Raw genomic sequence first — 22,630 nt, 5'->3', positions numbered from 1 at the left:
GTTACTTTTTACCATTTTCCCAGCACCCAATCTACAAAATAAAGAAGCTACTTGATGTTCCACCCAGTCAGAGGAAGGCAGCAGCACAAGATATTCAAAAGCAGCTAGACAAAAGTCATCCAGGAGGTCCCAACAGACAAAAAAAGATTTGGAACTTGCATTTCTTTTTAGTGCCCAAAAAGACAGGAGACCTGAGACCTATTGTGGATCTAAGCAAACTAAAATAGTACGTGAAAAAGTCAAACCTTCAAATGGTAACAGTCCAGTCCATTCTGCCATATCTAGGCAAGGGTGATTGAATGTGTTCCATAGATCTCCAGGATGTGTACTATCACATCAAATTAGACATGCATTCCTGAAGACAGTTAAACTTTCAGCTGGGAGGCAGTCACCATCTATTCAGAGCCCTGGCCTTTGGACTAACCACAGCCCCCAGGGTGTTCACCAAATGTATGGCAGTGGTGGCAGCTCACTTCCAACTAAAAGGATACCTAGTGTTTCCATACCTAGATGACTGGCTCCTCACTGCCCCCACTATGCATCTACAACAATCTAGGGATTGTTTGCTCTTGATTTGTCACTTACTACATATAACAGTCAATTATTCCAAATCAAATCGAACACCAATACACAACCTGGAATTTATTGGTGCACATCTGAATATGACAGCACAAATGGCCCCTTTGCCTACTCATCGCAAAGACGCACTCTAATCTTAGGTTCATCAGGTTATATCCTGTTAGTGTCCCCCAGCCAGATTAATTTCTCAAGCTTTCCGGTCTATGGCAGCATAAATAGTCCTACTTCCTTTAGCATGCGTGTCTTTCTTTGGACTTCAGCTGTTCAGTGGTCTATTCATCGACAACCTGCATCTTTTCCAGTCAAGATTCCATCAATATGCAAACAGACACATTCATTGGTGGATCCAGACAGGTGACATTTTCCTAGGCTGGCCGATTGTTTTTCCATTCCCAGTGGTCACACTAACAATGGATGCTTCCCAATTGGGGTGGGGGAGCATTACTTGGGCAGGACTGTCCAAGGCATGTGGTACCCCCTAGAGGCCAATTCACAAATCAACATCCTGGAGATTGTGAGCAGTCCTTTTAGCACTGCAGGCATTTCAAGATCCTCCTCCTCTAAGGATTATTACGATTCAGACTGATAGCATGTCTGTAGTCTGGTACATCAGCAAACAAAGGGGAACCCGATTTTATCCTCTCTGAAAGGAGGCTACGAGAGTGTGGCAATGGGAAATCTCCACCAACTGCTTTGTAGTTGCAATGCATATTCCAGAGAAATCCAATGTGCAAGCAAACAAACTCAGCAGGTCCATTCTGATGCCTCACAAGTGGTTTTTCTCGGTCCATGGCAGCGGAATTTTTCTGTCATGGGGGGGCCACCCTTTAAACAATCACTTTGTATCTCCCCATAGCAACAAGTGCAGCAGGTATTTTGCCATGAATCCTCCCTCAGGGAGAGTCACCAATGCTCTAGTCCACATTTGGACATTTGGTCTCCTTTATGTTTATCCCCTCAACTTCCTTTGATCCCCAAATTTCTACAGAAAGCAATTCAGTTGCAGAGCTCAGTCATGCTCATTTTCCCCATCTGGCCTCTGCAGGTGTGGTTCCCCTTCCTTTGGTTTCATCTTCATTATCCTCCCTGGATATTGGGCCCCACTCCAGATCTCTCACCCCTCAGGGGTGAGTCTTCCCAATATCCCCGCTCTCAAACTAACTGCATGGTATCTTCAGTTCCAGTAATAGCCAGGCAGCCCAGGCTTTCTTCTGTGGTATGTACCATTTTATTATAATCGCAAAAAAACTCCACCAAAAAGGTTTACAGAGCAAATAGAAAAGCTTTTCCCTGTAGGCATTAGACACAACATTGAACTTTTTACTGCCCCTATTTATGCTGTTCTTGATTTTGTGGCCACTCTTTTTTTTAAAGGAGCTAGTTTTTCTGTGATAAAACTACAGTTTTCAGCTACATCAAATTTTCATACAGGAGATAAAAAAAATTATTTGGTTTCTTCCAAGTTATGTAAAGCTCTCTTGAAAGGAACTTTCCTCCTTAGACCCCCCAGTAAAACATCCTTCACCTCCCTGTGACTTGACTGTGGTACTACAAGGTCTGACTCAAAAACCTGTTAAACCTTCAGCAAAAAATTATTTAAAGTATCTATCATGGAAACAGACTTTTTAGTAGCTATCATTTCTGCCAAAAGAATTTCTGAACTCCAGGCTTTTTTATCAAAGACTCTTTACATTATTTTCCATAAAGACAGGGTTACTTTGACCAAACCTCCAAATTTTTCAAAGTAAAATACATGCTACATCTTCTGGATGTGCACAAACAATTATGTTTTATCTACACAGACCTAAAGAAATCAGACCAGCTGTTTGTATCCTCCTCAGCAATTTGAGTGGGTTATCCAGTACATAAAGTTACATGGGCTAAATGGATAACTAATTGCATTTCTTGGATCTATTCCCAAAAAGGCATTTCTCTACCAAGACCTCTTAAAGCCCAATCGACTAGATCCATGGCCACTATATCTGCTTTTGGTCAAGCACTTCTATTGATGATTGCGCAGTAGCTACATGGTCCAATGCTCATACATTTGTTACCCTTAACATTTAACATTTGTTGTACTTGAGTGAATTCACTTTTGCAAAAAAAAAAAACACAGTTTACATGTAGATTTAGTTGTACATCAACATGTAGTGTTGATTGTATAAGTAAGCAAACTGTTGCTTAGATCGCGGTACAGTGGAGATAAGGGACTATTCCCTTTTCCCCACTGTAGTGTGATCTCGGAGTGAGAATATTAAAGAAAGGGGGTGTGGGGGGCACATATAAACGTGAGTAGTGTTTTATTTGTGTAGGTTTTTTGGTATGTTTTATGTCTTTCATCAAAGTGAGTTCCCTCATGTATGTTTCACTGAAACATACTTTCGATCTATCAACATAGATCCATATATATATATATATATATATATATATATATATATATATATATATATATTTTTTTTTTTTTTTTTAACCAGGTAGGTGGACTGGTCAGAAGACCCTTTTCAGCTATGACCTATGCACAGGTATGAAATAACAGAAGTAAAAGTACAAAATACATGATTGAAAAAACATAGCATAAGATGTACAGAATACAAAGTGCATAACTGAAAAACAGTAGAGAAAATGTATACACTGGAAGAATAGTGCCATAGGAGTATACTTTGAACTTGGCAGCAAAACAGTATAATGCAATGAGCAGGTTGTTTGTACATACAACTTAAATGTGTAGTAGAAGACAGTTGTAAACATATTTGTGAAAAAAAGACTGAAAGCAAAAATAAATAGAAGAATGAGGAAGGAGTAAATTATTCATTATCTATAAACCATTTGCACAGAAATATTATGGAGCTGTTCAGTGATTGTGGTTTTGAAGTCAGAGTTTCTTCAGAGCTGTCAAAAACATAACGAGTTTAAATTATCTGTTTAACTGTTATAGGCTACACACAAGTGTGATAGCCATTTCTGTGCATTTAAAGTGTTTTTTTTGGTTGTATCTGCATTATTTTCTGAATAAAAACAAAAAAAATATACTTGTTTTCCCGCCTTTCTAAGCTAGTTTAGTTCAGTTTTCAGGTTAGTGCTGAATTCAGGGCTGTGTTACAAGTTTCTGTGTTTGCCCATACCTTACTTGGATAGAAGGAAGTTTCTCTTTTCACTGTGAGAGATGGAGCTTTGAGCAGCCTATCTGTCCCTGGAGGGGAGTGGTTTCAGCCCAGTAATTAGTAGTTTATTGGCCATTTTGGGCTAATTTTCATCTCTTTCATTTCCCTGCTATAAAACCCGCATTTGCATGGTTTGCATGCCGGGCAGCACCGGTTAGCTAGGGTATAATTATTCCCAGCTCCACAAAGTTTACTCTTCAATTTTTCCCTTGGAACTAGGCAAACTTTACACTTAAGCACTCAAATCATTCACTTCTCTTCCCTGCACTTGCCCACAACTCATAGCAAGTACTAATAAACTTTAGCACTAGACCCCCCCTATACTGTAGAGAAGGACAAGGCTCTCTATTCCGACCTTACCAGCCAGTCAGTAAAACAGTTCATTGTACCTATCCAGGCATGTCCAAAGGGCAGTTTCAGGTGTACTCTCCAGTCCATCTGGTGAATCTGGGCATTTTGAGGCATTGTTACAATTGCCTCATGTACACAGACAACCCTCTCCTCCCTCCACCAGACACTAATACATGCGAGAGATGCAATTATACAGCCAAACCTGGAGGCTAAGCTCTCTCAACCCAAGATTGGACCAGGCAGTCAAGAGGAGAAGAATTACTTGCATTACACCACCAGTCTCACATAGACCTATGAAACCAGCACTGGCAAAAACACACATAAATGCACAAAAACATACTCTGAGGCTCTAAATAAAATTTTGCAAAAGCAACAGAGACCTCCAAAACGGACATCCAAGCAACCTCCACCCACCCAACACAAACCATGAAACACATACTTCACAAAACCAGTGTGCCACACAATCACAGCCCTTAAGGCAAAATAACATACCCAACACACTAGTAATAGGTGACTCTGTAGTCAGGCACACTGACGTCCCACTCACTAGGCTGAACAAGGAGAAGGTTACTGTTAGTTGCCTGTTGGGTGCCAAGATCTGCCACACAACACAAGCACACAGGTCACTCCAGAACAAGTACAAATATGACTCTCATTGTCCATGTTGGTGTGAATGACCTGAGCCATACCTCCCTGGACTACATGAAGAGACATGGAGGAGCTGTCTGATCACGTAGCCCAGGCTGGTATGACCCTGACCCTGAGTAGCATCCTGCCCTCGCCAAGAATGATACCATGGTATAGAGAAAAAATTATCAATTTCAACAATTGGCTAAGCTTCTGGTGTCATTCAAAGGGAATCCAGTGTCTGTCAGCCTGGGATGACATGCTCGACAAGCCACGCTGCTTTGCTAGAGATGGCTTGAACCTGTCACCCTTAGGCTTTCGAATACTGGCCAAGGCTCTTGCCACCCCCATAGTGCCTTTTTTAGGCAAGGCTCAAAAGACAAACCCACTGCTGTAAATAGCACAAGTAACAAAAAACTGAGGGTAATGTTGCTCAATGCCAGAAGTCTAAACCTCAAAATGCACGCACTCGAGGCACTCCTCAGTATGGAGAAAATCCATATATGTGCAGTAACAGAAACCTGGTTTAAGGCTCCAGAGGGCATCCCAGCACTACCAGGCTACAACTCGTACCATACATTTCGGCCACAAAACCCAGACCGAAATACAAAAGGCGGGGAAGTATCCATATTCATCAAGGATACCCACACCTCCAGGTTAGTGGCACAGCACAATGCTTCAGAGATCATCCATGTGCAACTAACAATGGGCAAAACTGCTATTCAAATTATAGCTTGCTACAGATCACCCACCATGTCCCAGGAACCCACTCTGCATTCCTGGAAACACTGGGAAACATAAAGGTCCTACCAAACACCCTGATATTGGGTGATTTCAATTATCCAAACATTAACTGGGAGAACTACTCAAGTACGAACTCCCTGGCCCAACATTTCCTAGAATTCATAAACTCAAACACCCTGGATCAACTGGTTAACATCCCCACCAGAGGTGACAACATATTGGACCTGGTCATCACCAACATGGGCGACCGGTGTTCCACACTGTAGGTCAACTCCTCGCTGGTTAGATCTGACCATAAACTAATCACTCTGGATATCCACATTCCGCCACCACCCCCGGTCAAAGAAACCAACATGAAAAACTTTTTAAAAGCAAACTTCACGTTACATAAGACCGAGTTGGGAAGTTTCAATGCCCCCATGCTAAAGGATAACGCTGTCCAAGCTGCAAAATCCTTTGCTAATGCACTCTATGGGCACCTACAAGAATGCATGGAATGTGCTATCCCAAACAAAACCAAGACTCGCTTCTCCATGAAAAGGAAACCAGTCTAGTGGACCCCTGCCATAAACAAGCTATACAATAGGAGGAGGAAACTAGTACAGAAAAGAGTAAAATCCCAAGAAGAATCTAAGTGGCAATTCTCAGATCTGCTCGGAGTTGGTGCAGAATGGCACAAAATATACTGAACCGACCAATATAGCCAGCATCCTGGCAGACCGGTTCAGTGCAAACTTCACCCCCCTCTCACCCCCAAAAGGGCCCATAACTATACCAGAAGAATGTAGTGCCCCAGAAATCACAGACACTCAGGTTAAAACAGCCTTTCCAAAGCCAAAAACACAGCATCAATGGGACCAGATGGTCTCCCAGGCTGCGTCCTACACGAGCTCAAAGATGAACTAACCCCTCACCTAAACACACTGTTTAAACTCAGCCTCTTCACAGGCTACATGCCCACAGAGTGGCGCACAGCAATGGTTATTCCGCTCCACAAAGGTGGAGCCACAACGGACCATGGGAACTATCGCCCTATAAGCCTGACCAGCTTGGTCTGCAAAGCTATGGAGCGCATCATCATGGATCTCATTAACAGAGATATTGGAAACCTCCAAACACTGGACCCAACCCAGTTCCTCTCTAAGGGCAGATCATGCCTCCTAAACCTGGTGGACTTATTTGAGACCATTACCAAGGCTATAGACGAGGGAAAGATGGTCCACACAGCCTAGCTAGACCTCGCAAAGGCCTCCTACACTATTCCTCACTCAGTTATAGACAAGCTCACCAGCCTGAACATAAACCCCTATGTCATGAGATGGGTTGCCAACTGGCTCACTGACAGAACCCACATGGTAAGAGTTGGAGAAGCTAGGTCTGACTCTAAACTTGTTACAAGTGGTGTTCCCCAGGGCTCAGTCCTAGGACCCCTCCTGTTTGGCATATACTTCTCAGAGATACAGGCAAGCACAGGAGGACTATGGCCCACCATGTTCACAGATGACTGCAAACTAGGGGCTATAATTGACTCTCCGGCTGACAGACATCCTCCAAAAGGGTCTCACTGAGACAGATACCTGGTGTCAAAACCATGGTCTCAAGCTAAATGCCAAAAAGTGCATAGTCATCCCCTTTGGAAAAAACAAAGTACCCACAAACTACCACACAGGTAGTAGCCCCCTAAATATGGAAGATGTAATAAGGGATCTGGGGACCCAAGTAGATAGTAACCTCTCCTTTGATAATCACATTGCCAAAGTGGTTAGAAAATCCTTCTGTGTGGCCCACCTAATCACAAAAGGGTTTGCATCCAGATCAAAAGAGGTCATTGGGCCCATCTATGCATCACTCATCAGACCCATCATAGAGTACAATGCCCCATTTGGGATGTACCTTATAAGACACCGGCAACAACTGGAAAGACCACAAAAGTTCCTCACCAAGGGGATCACTGGTCTCAAGCTGATGCCTTATGCAGCTTGACTGAAGAAACTCCAGCTGTACTCTGTTGCATACCACCTACTCAGAGGTGATCTGTGCCTTACATACAAGGCCATGTCCAACCCAGAATTGATGGACATGCTCCACCTAAAGAAAACCATATCCCCTCGAGCCACACACTCCAGGGATCTAAACCTCACCACAACAATAAATAGGACGTGCTGGAGGAATAGATTCCTGTCCCAGGGACTTCACATGCTCTAGAAGAAGATTCCAATCTACATTAGGCAGAGCTCCTCACTAACCCTCTTCAAGATAAACCTTAATGAGTGGATGGGAAACAGAAAGTTTACCCCAGGGATCACTTCAATGGCTCTGCTGGACAGAGGCACAGGGAACTAATCTAAGGGGGTGGCGAAAGCCAACACATTCCGGCTAGGCATATAAATGCCTTCGGGCAGATAGCCTAGTACCTACCTATGAACCTATAACTGGTTTTGCAGAATGAATGCCTATGATTTTGCATCATATTTTTCATCTGTTCTATATAAAACTTGTGGTTTTTTGACTAACCATTGAGCACTGCAGTCTCCAGATAATTACACACATTTGAATTAAGGACTTATCTTTCAGAAAATGCATACTAATACAAAAAATGTTCAGTATTCAGGGACATATTTTCATTCATTATTTGTTTTTAACTTTGTCTTCGATTTTTGTTCTAAGAAGTTGAGGAATTTATTTTTATCACATTCAGATGTACTAAGCAAAGTGGCTAAAACTGCTGTGTAGGGAATTTTGTGATTTAAAAGTACCTTTACCTTGTGTTTGCTAAGTTAAAGCAGTCTGACATTGTAGGACCAGTGTGCATTTGTGTGAAATAAGCTGAAAAATACTTCACAGTAGACTCAAAAATGAATGCTAATGCAAACATTGTTTTAGTAACTTTCTAAGTATGTAAGAGTCGGATTTAAAATCTGGCCATCATTTTGGATATTTAAACCATACTACTTTTGGCTTTGTCCTAAATTCTTGCACTAAGAGGTCGAGTGGTATTACTTTTAATCACAGTCAGAAGTGGCTGTAACTTCTGGAGTTGTTGGAGGTTTTTTATAGATGAAAAACTTTTTTTTTTTGCTCAACGTAATCAGTCTGATATTGCAGGGCAAGTGTTCATTTATGTAAACTAAATTAGAAAAATACTTTACAGTGGACTCCAGAAACAATATAAAAACTGATATTCTGGCAACTTTAAGTATATAAGGCTCATATTTAAAATCTATTCTTAATTATCGGCCTTTGTCCCACATTACTTTTTAGCTTTGCCCCAGATTTTTGCACTAAAAGTTTGTTGTTGTTTTGTCATCAAAAGCTGTACAAAACTGGCTATAACTGATGGGTGGGGAGAGAAGCTATTTGTGGATGAAAGTAGTTTAGTCTTTTGTCATTTGCTCAGTTTAAGAAGTCTAGCATTGCAGGAGTAATGTTGGTGTGAAATTAGAAAATTTATTGTGGCCACTGTTTGGTGAAACAAAAGTGAAATTGCATAGCTTTCAATTAACCCTAATTTTTTTAGAATGTTCCAATTACATCTGAAATCTTTTTATGATGATCATATTGATCACTGTTGTGGTAGCAATAGCTAAACGGGTTATATCCTGCCAAGGATATAACAACTGGCCAGATTTCAAAGCTTAGGGCACCTTCCACTCACTCAAACCATTTTCTTCAGAGCTTTTCTGCGAACAAATAGAGTACTTGCTAGTGGGCTTATGAGGATTGACAGTTTGATTGTGGTGTTCCATTACTGAGCAGATGAGTTCCCTTTTAGTAAAAAAAAAAAAAAAAATCCACATTTAAATATTTAGTGTTTAGTTCCTTGTTTAGCAAAGTTGTTTTTCTACTAGGAGTTTGCTTTTAATGGACTATCTCAAGACTTTCAAGTACTTTTAAATGGGACTGCACTTTTTTCCCTGTCAAGTTTAAAAAAGTATGTTTATTTTTCTTTTTGGAGCTGGCAAAGTGTATTAAAAGTGCTTTTACTGTGTTTTATTGGGAAAAAGTGACTTTTTACAATTTAAAAGTTTACCAGCATTTGCTTCTTGTTTTCTCTGGAAAGAGGCACCATTTTCAGCATGGAACAGCCATGTCTGTATCAATTAATCGAAATATGTATTCATTGACTCTAAACACTGAAATTCATTTCAGCAAACCTCAGACTTGTTCACAGGGTTAAGAAGCACTTGGCGAGCACCACAACTTTGCCTTTTTCCACACTCCAGTGCAATCTGGAGTTGGTGTGTATGTATGTGTGTGTATATATATATATATATATATATATATATATATATATATATATATATATATATATATAGAGAGAGAGAGAGAGTGAGAGAGGGTGTTGGGGGTACAGCTCCCCACTTGGGTGGGTTTGATTTAGTGCGGTGTGTATTCCAGAGTGCTAGTGGGTGAGTGATTCCTAACCCTAGAAAAAGTCTGAGGTTCGTTGAAATGAATTTCCATGTTTAGAGTTTGAAGATGTTTCCAATGAATACATATTTCAATTAAGTGACATAGACCCTGTGATAACCCACCACTGGACCAGTAGTCAAGGAGCCTCAGTCCTCGGCACTGGCAACAGTTGGGAGATGTACACTGAGAGGATAACAGGTACGTGCATGGTATTTCCAGATGAAGCTCTCTACATCAATGTAATTTCCCTTAAGAGCACACAGAGACCAGTCAGTCTGGAGCTGATTTCTCCCTCTTTCTCCAGATTCCCCAGTAAGACTCCCCACTGGCACAGCTAAAGAGTTGAGATCTCAGCTGGGTGACCAAGCCAAGACCTCAAGCACCCTCTCTGTCCAACCAGTACTTCATGTCCCTGCCCAAGTAGCTGACACACACATGCTCTTTGAGGTTTGATTTAAACACACGCACCCACACAGACACCCCTGGGAAAGGCTGGCACAGGTTTACTAGCTATGCCTCCTTTTGCTCAGACTATAAGGTAGTTATCACTGCCACCAGCCAACTCCTTATCGGCTACTTTAAGGCCTTTAACAGAGTGTCCATTCTTACTGTGTAATATTAGTACAAATGGTGGTTTGACCAAGAGCAAGGCTGTTAGGAGTGGCCCACACAGTGGCACCAGATAAATATGCAAGCATAAATATGCAAGCACTCTCAAAACTTAAATATCTCTAGACAGATCAGCCATAATGAAAGGTTTAAATATATTTAATAATAAATAATAAAAGAACAAGAAAATACTCAGTATATAATCACAGTGACATCAGAATTCAAAATCACAGGAAATATTTAAAACAACATTACAGGACAGTCTCAAATAAATAAAGAAAAATATCTAAACTAAGCTTTGCTATATTCCTGACTATATCTAATAGACTTGTACTGTACCCTAGAAACTTACAAACAAGGCAGATGTGTGGTGAATGGTTCCTGTTGTCCAATACAGAATATAGAATGCACTGTCTGAGTTCTCAAATTAAAATTTCAAATATTGCTGCCGGGATAGCTTGCAGAATGGCATCATTTCTTGTCATCTGACTCTATCCCAGGTGAAACCACCACTGCTGGAAGCTGGCAGTATTTAGTATCCCCCCTGTGAAAATACGTAGACCTCAGATCTTTGGCAGATGCTGTAAGTATAAAACAATTGCATTCCTTCATACTTTCAGGGGTAGTAATTAGTTCACTCTGAAGACAATACAGAAAGTTTCTCAGCACAGACATTAACCTCCTGTACTCCCGTTTCCACTGTAAAAATATATACATTTAAACAGTTACAATAGTGCATGTTCATTTCTGTTCCAGTAGAGCATCACTGTGGTTACATTTTAAGCACAAGCACTTTATAAAATACCATTTTAACACACATCTGTACAGACCAGTTTAATATGCACATGACATACAGTTCTAATACTTTTGTAACACAAGCATCTTATATAGAGCATGTTAATATTCACAAATGACATATAATTTACAAAATTCCAGATAGGTGTGTTGACAGTATCTCCCTTTGTCACAGACCTGAACAAACTACCAGACCCATGGTCAATCTTTTTTCCAGCCACAAAAAGAAAAGCTAAGCAAATTGTTTGCTACCACAGCAGGCTAGCAATTTGCCTCGGCTTCAGGTGGGTGACACTACTTTGGACAAAGCTGGTGCATGAAACCACACACCTTGGATCCCTCTAGTGTAACACCTACAGCCACTACAGACTGGGGGGTAGCCACATCCTCTGCAGTGGTTGATGGCCCCTCTGTAGGCAAGGGAGAACCACTTTCCTTGGTACCTGGAAAGGAAGCAGAGAAATCTTTCCTATTTAGTCAGAATGTTATGCCCATCCCTGATGAAGTTTCTGCTGTTATTAACAACACTGCTGGCCCCATTTTTCCTATCAAAAAAGAAACCAAAAACTAAAATGTATCTAAGCCTCTCCAAATTTCCTTAGAATATTTTATTGGGGCTAGCTCAGGGTTTACTTCAGGCTATCAATCCTTGTAAGATGGTTTCTGGTAAAATAAATGGGAATACATCTTTTCCTGAAGAAATTATAATTCTGTCTGGAGGGGGTTTCTCTTTCTCTGAGACTATTTCCAGAATGTGCCAGTGTTTTCAGTGGGGGGGGGGGGGATACTGATATTTCTAATTTCCTTAATATGAGCTGTTACAAACGGAATTTTCAGAACCTTCATCCATTCCCCCAGTGCCGTCAGAATTGGAGGATGTGTCACTGCCAGCAGTTTTCTTGATAGTTAAGCCTGTTGCCCCTGAAAAGGCAGATAGATTGTATAAAGTTCTTCAGTCTTTTAAATTTCTATGTACTCATCCCAAACCTGATCCAGCAGCTATAGCTTTAGTTAATTCTACTGCTGCTAAACATTCAGTTAATTCCAATCCAGCAGTTTATGACAAGGATAGGAAAGTAATAAGTAGTCTTCTTCTTTCGGCTTTTCCTGGTTAGGGGTCGCCACAGTGGATCACCTTGTCCACTAACGATTGGCAGTAGAGTTTTAGGGTGTTGAGTTTCCAGCCTGGCACCCAGCCTTCCACAGAGGAGAGACAATGCATGCGCTCATGCCTAGGGCCAATTTAGAGTGTCCAATCCACCTACAGCATGTCTTTGGGATGTGGGAGAAACCAGAGCACCCATAGGAAACCCACGTGACCACAGGGAGGACATGCAGACTCCGCACAGAAGGCACCCCAGCCGAAGATCGAACTGGAGAAACTCTCGCTGTTTGGTGGCAATGCTAACTGCGGCCGCCCTAAGTATAGGAAAAAGTGTATGCTTCTGAAACTTTGATATTTTTCAGAATTTTGAATTATCAGGCTCAAATGTTAAAATTTGTTATGATTAATTCTAAAAGTGTGAGGAATGTTTTGGCTGCAGTTTTCTCTTGCAAGGAAAAAGCTGTTTTTAAATAGTTTAGTTTCTTCCATCTCACTGGTCACAACTCATTGTTTAAAGGGTTCTGCTTTTAAATCTCAAAATACTGAAATATCAAATTTCAGTATCTTGAGACAAGAATAATGAAAGTGCAGTTGCTCAAAACTGCATAATGACGAATCTGATGTTGCCAAATCCGAAATAGTTGTGATGCTGTCTGTTCTGCTTAATGTGTTGTTCCTTTAAAGTTTAGTGGTTTCTGGGTTCTAAACATGGCAGCTGATGTGTGGTTATGTTGGGAGATTCAGGTAGGTTTATAGTGTATAAGGGTTTGGGGTAGAAATGTGTTTTGTTTTAATTTTTTTGGGAAGTTTTAGGAGTAGGTTGGGGTAGGTAAGTGAGTGTTTATGTGTAAGTGGTGATTTTTGTACATGTGTGTAGTGTGCGTTTCTCATGGGTGTAAGTTTGACAATGTGCAATGGGAGTGTAGAGCACATAACAGTAGATGTATTGTTTTTTTCTTGATAGGGCGACCTCAGAGTTGGTATATATAAGTAGTGTGGAGGTGTGGGATGCACAGGAGGGCTTGCCCCCCTGCTTAAACATTAATTGGGTTTAATTGGTGTATATGGTGTTTTGGTTTGTGATGGTCTAGTGAGGAAGGTCATGTTTTTGTGTGGTGGAGGGTACATTAAAAAGCAGAATGTCACATACTGAAAATTCGGTATTATGAACTTTCAGTATAGTGACGTTTGTTTTTTTAATTTTTCATTTAGTAGATTTTTGTTATCCTTGTCTCAAGATACTGAAATTGAATATTTCATTATTTAGAGATTCGAAAGTAGAACCATTTAAAGTGCATGTGTGATTCTGTTGATGCCTTTTTCTAGGGCTATTGCCATTAGAACTGTATTTAGGAGGTTTGTCTGGCTACATTTTCAGAACCTGCCATTTGTAAAAATGAGATTTTAAATGCTTCTTTAGATAGAGAATTAATCTTTGGTCAAAAAGTGTGATGAGATGGATAAGCTGACACAGGGATTCAGATTTTTCCAAATTTTCCAAGGGATTCTCTACCCCCTTGTCCAGGTTTGGCAAGAAACAAAATAAACAGTCTCAGCAAAATACTGGTAACAGACGCTTAAGAAGCCAATGGCAAGGGGTTCCAAAAAGAAGACAGGAACCACCCAAAGCAAAGGACAGTCCAATGAAGTTAGACTGACTTTTAAGGGACAATGCCCCCCCTCCTCTACCCTGGCAGTCCCTTTTCACTTCCAGAAAGTTTGAATCTCCACTTCTCAGTTTGACAACAGATAGTTTTGAACAAATGGGTTCTGGGGATCATTTATCAATGTTGCCTATGGTAATGGGAGGAAATTTTCCCTTTTTAGGGGGTAATTCCCCATCTGCCATCCCTCTGTCCTTCAACATATTTTTTTTGAGGGAGTGATCTAGGCAATTCCTCCTTCCCAGTTTGATAAAAGTTTTTAATTCAGGGAAGTTTCTGGTGCCAAAAAAAAGTGAAAACTCCTGGAGACCAGTTATGGATCTTTCTTTCCTAAACCCATTTGGGATAGTGCTCAAGTTCAAAATGCCATCACTTAACCTGTTACCTCTTCTTTCTTAAGTTATCTTGTAGCACTAGATTTAAAGCTTTAAAAGACGCTTATTGCATCTCTGTATATCCAGATCTCAGGTGTTTCTTAAAGTTGTGTGTATCTGGATCATGTTATCACTTCTCTGCCTTACCCTTTGGACACTCCACTGCACCAAGAGTGTTCACAAAGAATCTAGCTCCCAGTTATACCTCATTTTTGGCTACTGGGTATCACATTTTTCCATATTTCAGTGACTTGCATATCTTGCAAAGCCTTTTTCAAAGGATTAAGAATCTCTCTTACACAAGCTGAAATTACAAGAGAACATTCAAAAGTCTTTTTTGACTCCATCACACAGTATTGCATTCCCTGGGTGTCTGATAGACATGTCAGTTCAAAGAGCTTTTTTTTCCACAGGAAAAAAAATAGATCTACATCTGGATCTGTTTCTAGGCTTTTTCAGTCAGACTTTGGTCTTGGCAAGGGGAATACCTCAGGATTTTCTGTCTCATGGTGTTTATGATTTTCATGATAGCCCTGGCAAGACTCTGCATGAGAAAGAGTGGTATCTAATGTTGCTTTGGTCCCAGGACCAACAGCCATTATCTTTTCAAATCCCAGTACTGGAATTTGTCAGAACAGAAATCATTTGATGTCATAGCAATCAACTGCATAGATCTTCAAAGAATGTTTAGATTTTTACCTCATATTTTGGTCTATTCCTCATAAAATTTGTGGTTTTCTGGCAAATTATTGAGGATTGAAGTCACTAAGTAATGACAGACATTGGAGTTTGACTTCATATTCTTCAGAAAATGTGCCAATATAAAACCTTTTATTCCAGCAACTTTCTAAGCTTATAACAGCAATATTTAAAATTTGTCCCTATTTTTGTGCCTTGGTCCCCCCATTATTTTTGTCTTTGTCAAGATATATTGTGCTAAGAAGTTGAGAGGTAAGTTTGCTGCAGACTGCAAATATCCCTAAATACAGGTCCCCCCACTCCAAAGCAATTAGTCAACACAGATGCTTTGGACTTTGCTTCAATAGCAGTTTCAGGAGGGATAAAAGTGAAACGTGTTCGAGATACCAAAGACAGATGCAGGCACATAAATATAAAATATATGCTTGCTCTAATCAAGACACACAACTGTCTGAATTATTTTTATTCCCCTTGACCTTTTTAAGTTGCACAGACAATGCCACAGTCCTGGTATGTCAACAAGCAAGGGGGAATGAGATTGTACCCCCTTTGCAGACTAGCCATCTTAGCTTGGGATATAGCTTACAGCACAATCTCACTCTACAGGCATCCTACATACAGGAATGAAAACTAGATCAGGGAGTTTTCCAGGATTTGATCGATCTGTGGGGAGTTCCTCAAGTAGACCTATGTACCTCCTCTCTGAACAATGAGCTGGCAAAGTTCTGCTCCAGGACCCCATGCAAGAAAGCCTGGAAGATGGATGCCATTTCCTTTCCCCTGGGCAAGAATATTTCTGTATGCTTTTCCATGGTACTTCTGAAGATTCAGAAGGAATCTACCAAAATCATAGTGGCAATTCCCTTCTTGCCCAGACGACAGTGGTTCTCTGTTCTTTTCCTCAGGGAATGGATCTATTCACACAAGAGCAGGGGTGTTAGATACACCGCAACCCCAATCAACTTCAGCTGACTGCCTGGATGATAGAGTCCTAGTTTCCTTTAGGTACATATTTACTGAGTATGTAGAGCAGGTATTAAGAGGCAAGAAAGCCTACAACTAGAAAATCATGTCATAGCAAATGTAAAAGGCTTTCTCATTGGTGCCAATAACAATAACCAGCACTCTTTCATGGTTAGTATTTCTATGGTCTACAATAGTTGTATGGGTTACTATTTTATGGCTTTTCTTACTTCTCCATCAAGATTCATTTGTAGAACATTTTAGCATGTCTATCCATGGATCCCCTTCTTTCAATGCATTCTCTTGTCAAAATGCTTTTGAAAGGGGTTTTGCATAACAGACCTCCAACAAACCCTGTGACTCCTCCTTGGGATCAAAATTTTGTGGTAGAGAAAGCTAATACTTCCATTTGAACCAGCTCATCAGGAAGACTTGAGGTTCTTAACATGGAGAACTGTTTTACTGATTGCTTTGACTTGTGCAAGGAGAGTTTGAGTTCCAAGCTCTAAAGGTGAGTCAACCTTCTCATTTTCCATAGAGACAGGGTTTCTTTGAGAACTATTTTTTTATTTTATGCCTAACTTGGTATCTGAGTTCACTTTAATCCAAACTATCAATCTCCCTGTTTTCTTTACTGAAACAATAAATAAGGGAGAAGGGATGCTCCATACCTTGGATGTCCACAGACAGATCAGGTACTATCTTAAAAGAACAAAATCTTTCAGAACTTTGGATCAACTGTTTATTTCTTGTGAATGTAAAAAGAAAGGACAACCTGTGTCCAACAAATTATTTCAAAATGGATGTTTCAGGCTATTACCTTTTTTGCTCTCGTCCAACTATATTGTTCCAGGCATGGTCAAGGCTCACTCTACCAGGACCTTGACTTCATCTATAACCTTTTAGAAAGAGTTGGATTCTAGAATCATTCCAGAAGCAGAAAGTTGGTCCTCTGTACATACTTTTACAAAGACATCCAAGCTTTGATACCTTTACTAGGGCTAGTCAGACTTTGCTAGGACCATTCTCCAGGGACTCCTGGACCATTCCCCTTCCATCTCCAAATGTAAGCTAGGATAATCTACACATATAGCTAATACTACTGCAGCTGAGATCAATATGATGCATTGTATAGCTGTGGAAGTAAACTTAACATAACAGTAAATGTTCGAATGATCACTGCTGCAGTAGCCACTCCATCCCGCATGCCACCCCTCTTTCTTTTTGAGTATTTTGTTTTGCCAGGGGTGTGTGTATATATGTATATATTTTACCTTCTAGCTTTATACTGTCAGGGCTCAGCCTCCTCCTCTCAGTTGGCATGAAAGCTCTGAAGGGCTTTGCACTTAAATCTGTGTTTTTAGACAGCTTAGCTTGAGAGCTGTCAAACAGTTTGATCATGTGAAAGGTGCCCTGAAGCTATGGAAGCTGGCCAGATGTTATATCATTGACAGGATACAGCCCATATATCAAAAGCTACTGCAACAGTGATCATTCAAACATCTACAGCAAGTTTACTTACACAATTCTACTTTTCTCGTAATATTTGTAGTTGTCTGTCAAATCATCATGGTTACAGTTAAGTACTGACAGACATTTGAGATTTAGGCATCCTTCAAGATGCTAATACAAAAAAGCCTGTTCTAGTAATTTTTTAATTGTATAAGGACTGTATTTAAAATTTACCCTGATGGTGTGGGCTTTATCCCATATTATTTTTGGCTTTATTCTTGAGTTTTGTATTAAGAGTTTGTGAGTCTATATTTTTAATTGTACTCCGATAAGTAGTATACAGCAAAGTGGCTATATAACTGATTGGTGGGGATAAGGGGATGTTTCAAGATGAAAGCAATTTACCCTCTGTTTTGTCCATTTTAAAGTGTGTGGCTTTACAAGGCTAGTGGAAATTTTGTGAAATAAGTTGGAATACGTTACTGTGGTTACTTTGTGTTTGTATGAAACAAACATGGCATGCATTATAGTGTTCATACTTTATTTTTACCATTGTCAGGCATCTGAGTAGTACACAGTCAAAAATTGGGGCAGTAATGGTTGGGTGCAGGGATGGCCTATAGATTAGAATGACTGAACCTTCTAAAATGAACAAGTCACTAGTCTGGCTTTGCTGAACTAACATGTATTTATGTAAAGTGAATTGGGATACTTCTCTGGGGCCCTTTTTTAATCACAGACATTTGAGGTGTACACAGCTAGGTGACTGTACCTGATTGGTACAGACCGTGATAGATTATAATTATAGCAGCATGACTTGTATTATGTGGTTAAAATATTCTGAAATTAGTAATTTTGTCATTATTGGTTAGTAAATTTTGTTTCCGTTTTTGATGGTAGAATATTCAGAAATACTCCTCTTTGAAACAAAAGCACACGAATGTGGTTTTATCAAATATAAATCTGGCGATTAAGTACTCATTTAAAATGATCGAGATAGAGAAACCAAGAGAATCTGTATTTATATATTGTCCAAACAAAAAATTGTGTGTATGTTTGGGTGGGGACATGGTTTGTAATCCATCCAGAGCTCGCATAATACTTGATTTACTACTGGTGGTGGCTTTCTATGGCAGATCATATTAGACAAAGAATATAGGCTTGCCTCACCAATTTGGTCATGCTAGCAGCCTGGGCATGTGTGTGGAAGCATATCTACTCATAAGAATGATTAGTATGGCCTGGTTGTGATGCGAGTGCCTACATCACCACAAAAGGGTTGGAGGTAGGATATCTGCATACCCTCATTGCTGAGATACTAGTGAGGGCACAGATAACTTCATGGTTTTTTGTGTTGGCTGTAGTATGGATGGGAAATGGAAGGGCATTGGTGGCAACTCGATGGTCAGCAGGTACAAGGGCCATTTCATTTTTTTCTACCATTCATCCAAATATATTTGTATGCTCATATGCTCCCAAGTTAAAATAAGTGTATAGGCATGTGTAAATACACAGAGGCATAGCTAGCATAAAGTGAAGGTGTCTGTCAACCAGGGAACAAAGATGTTAGTGGACATAAGGAGATGCTGATCTGTCTGTAGTTCAGTGCTGGCATTTCTGAATGCCGGTACAAAAATGAATGTCAATAATGCTTTTGCAGTCAGAACACAAGACTGAAATGCTTCATGGTAGGATAAGTTGTAGCAAGCCACTTGCTGCATATTTACCAAGTACTTTGCTATATTTTTCTAAGCAGAAAGAGAGTATTTTAGTCCTGCAACTTAAAGTTGAGCAGTGCAGATCAAGAAGAATGGAGATGTATCTGTTTTTGGAGAAGCAACTTTTTTCTCTCCTTTTTTTGCTCCTCAACTTTGAGTTGGGGGGCATCAGATCAGGGATTGGCACCAGGTGCTTTGATGAGCCAGCTACTGCTCTGTACATATAGCTACACATGCACATACATATACGCACATCAATGGGATGATGGTCTATATTAGATAAATAAAGGTTATCTAAACTAACGCTGCAATCATCAAACATCCAGGATCTCAATATGTTTTTTGTGAGATTGCGGTACACTGAAGATGGGAATATTTGCCCTTTATTCACTGTAGTGCGATCTCTGGGTTAGTATATATATATATATATATATATATATATATATATATATATATATATATATTATATCCTCGAATGCTTAAAAAAGCTAACGCTGATTGACCGAGCTTATTTTCGCGAAACTGCAAAATATCGAAGCAGCAGAAACTCGAATTTTTTCCTAGGGAAATAATTTGGTTGTCCATTTCTGTTTCGGTATTTTCAGTGTTATGGTGGAAAGTTACCGGTCGGATTCTGGTAAGTGTGTGATTGTGTGGATGTGAGTGTTAGGGTGATTTAGGTGAGTTAGGGTTAGGACTCTGGTTAGGTGTGTGTGCAATTGAGTGGACATGAGGGTTAGGGTGGATTTAAGTGAGTTAGGGTTAGTGAGTGAGGTGAGTGTGCGATAGTGCAGACCTTAGGGTTAGGGTTTGGGTTAAGGTAAGTGGGTAGTTAGTGGTGTGTGCATAGTTTAGTGTAGGGTTAGGTATCAGATTTTAGGTGTATGTGTGTGGATTTCTGTTTGATGTGCTTGTGTTGTGTGTATGTGTTTGGGATCAGCGATTTTTTTTCCCTGGGAAAAAAATCGCTAATCTGACAGATTGTAAGCTTTCGCTTAAATTAGGTCGATCAATCAGTGTTCGCTTTTTTAAGCGTTCGATGATATAATATAGACCATATATATATATATATATATATATATATATATATATATATATATATATATATATATATATATATAGCGGGGGGGGCGCAGCCCTCCACAGTTGCGAGTTCCTGGATTTTCGATGATTGCAGCATTCATTTAGATATACTTTTGTGTACCTAATATAGACCCAGTGGGATGACTGGTATTTGTAATGCAAACACCACAGAAATTTTATATGTTTTTTTGTCTCTGTACGATATTAAAATATATTATTTGATCTATGCTTGTGTGAAGATTGGGTGAAGATAGGTGAAGGCCGCAGCTTAGCCAGATAGAATTTTGGAGATAATTCTATCATCTGAAAATATTAATGTAAACCACAGGCTGCTTGTTTTAAATGGTGAAAATAGTGTTACATGTGGAACTGGAAAAAAATGTAACGGTGCACTCTACTGACCAAGTAAAGCATGTTTTGACCCTTTGATGTTAAAACTCAGAGCCACTAAATCTAGAGTGAGGCATCCTGCCTATTGTTTTAAGGCCAGAGTTAATGGCCAGAATTTACATGCATAAATGTCCTTTATTGCTCTGGTTTCTGCCCAGAGGTAAAGAACGTAAATGTAGTTTGTCAGCCTGGGAACCCAGGGAAGTGTGAAGAATGATGGAATGTGAAGCAGGAATGGGATTTTAAAAACAGAGAGAATCAGAGAGCATTAAGCATTTTTGTCTTGACCATCCAACTCACCAGAACTGTCTTGTTCTATATGCAAGTTTATTTTAGACTTGTGTTTTCTCTTAGAAATAACTAGAAAGATTAGACTCTGTTTAACTGTGATGTCAGAACTGTACTACTGAATTATTTTAAGTATTTGTCTGTGATCTGTGAACTCTTGACTAGCACTGTGTAGTACAAGTATTGTTTTGTGTTTTGACTATTTGTTGTTAAATATTTTTAAACGCCTTTCAACTGTGGTGGTTTTTGTAGAGATAATTTAAGCTCTTGGAGTACTTGCATGCCTTTTGTAAAATTATACAAAGCCACTTCTATAGCTTTAGCCCTGGGCTATATAACCAATTGGATAATAATGTTACACAGTAATAATTGGACACCCTTTAAGGGCCTTTCAGTAGCTGATAAATATTAGTGGGTGGTGGCAGCTGGTACTACAGTATAGTCTGGGAAAAAGGGGCACAGCTTAAGAACCAGTGCCAGCCTTCCCCAGGAGTGTCGGTGTGGTTGTATAAACTCTTCTCAAAGTCTGTGTGTGTGTCAGCTACTTGGGCAGGAACACGAAGCATTGGTTGGACAGAGGGTGCTGGAGGTTTTAGCTTGCCCTGGGGGCTGAGATCTGGACCCTATAGCTGAGCCAGTGGGGAGTCTTATTGGGGACCTGGAGAGCAAGGGAGTGACCCAGCCCCCGGACTGATTCTGATCTCTGTGTGCTCTTAAGGGAAATTGCACTTTACTTGTGTGTATTTGTTATCCTTTCCTCCTATATGAGACGCCCCTCACTGGTGGTAGTGGGGAGGATTGAGGCTCCTCGATCGCTGGGCCAGGGCACGGGTGTCGCAGCTTGTTTAAATTTTTTTCTGCTCTTTTACTCCAGGGCAGAGTATCATGTAACTTTTTATACAAACTGAGCATTGTATTTTCTGTTTAGACAAATTGTCATAGCTTTAAGGAAGAAAAGACATAAATGAAAACTTATGAACAAGACTGTCAGCAATCATTGTGTTGCTTTTTTTTCAGTAGTAAATGTTTTGAAATTTGTATCGCTTTTGTGAGACATAATGAATTCAATTTTCATAAATAAATAAAATATGAATAGTGTAACTTATTTTGTTAACAGGAGCTACAGGATTTGTTGTTTAGTCCCTTCCATGATGCCATCTGTAGCAAAAGTCATTGTTATTAGATATACTTAGCCAAAATATTTAAATTTTACTTTGTGGCTACTATGGTACCACAAGAAATACACACACAGGTGCCATCATCTTATTGCTTATACACAATTTTATATGAATAAATGAAGCAAGATGAAACTAGCTGCAGTAACAGATTATGTTTTAATTGTAGGAGGGGAATGTATACTGTGGCCTGAAGACCTGTCCCAAGCTAACCTGTTCATCTCCTTTATCTGTTCCTGACTCCTGCTGCCAAGTCTGTAGAGGTAACATTAAGCTGTTTCAACAATCAAAAATGTAAAGCTGACTGTATTATGCTTATGGGAATTCAAATATGAATTTAATGGCCGACTGATCTGAAAAAGTACCTTTGGATATTCACTTTGGAAAAGCTAACATTTGTAAAGGGCAGTGTAACAAATTATAGATGAAAAGCATTTGTA

At 39.9% G+C, this 22,630-nt stretch overlaps 1 protein-coding gene across 1 annotated transcript in view; it reads left to right on the top strand.

Annotated features, from left to right (window-relative positions):
- Nucleotides 1–22,630, top strand: part of CHRDL1 (chordin like 1) — a gene marked incomplete in the record, with an annotated part of 1,250,701 nt that overhangs the window by 148,662 nt on the left and 1,079,409 nt on the right. The window contains 1 exon segment of the mRNA XM_044057267.1: nt 22,360–22,453. Coding sequence (XP_043913202.1) covers nt 22,360–22,453 — 94 coding nt within the window.

This window comes from Protopterus annectens, chromosome 15.part0, assembly GCF_019279795.1.
Source record: "Protopterus annectens isolate FY-2018-M chromosome 15.part0, PAN1.0, whole genome shotgun sequence".
NCBI lineage: Eukaryota > Metazoa > Chordata > Ceratodontiformes > Protopteridae > Protopterus > Protopterus annectens.
Note: the sequence above shows the minus strand (reverse complement) of the source record. Positions and strands in the feature narration are given on the sequence as shown.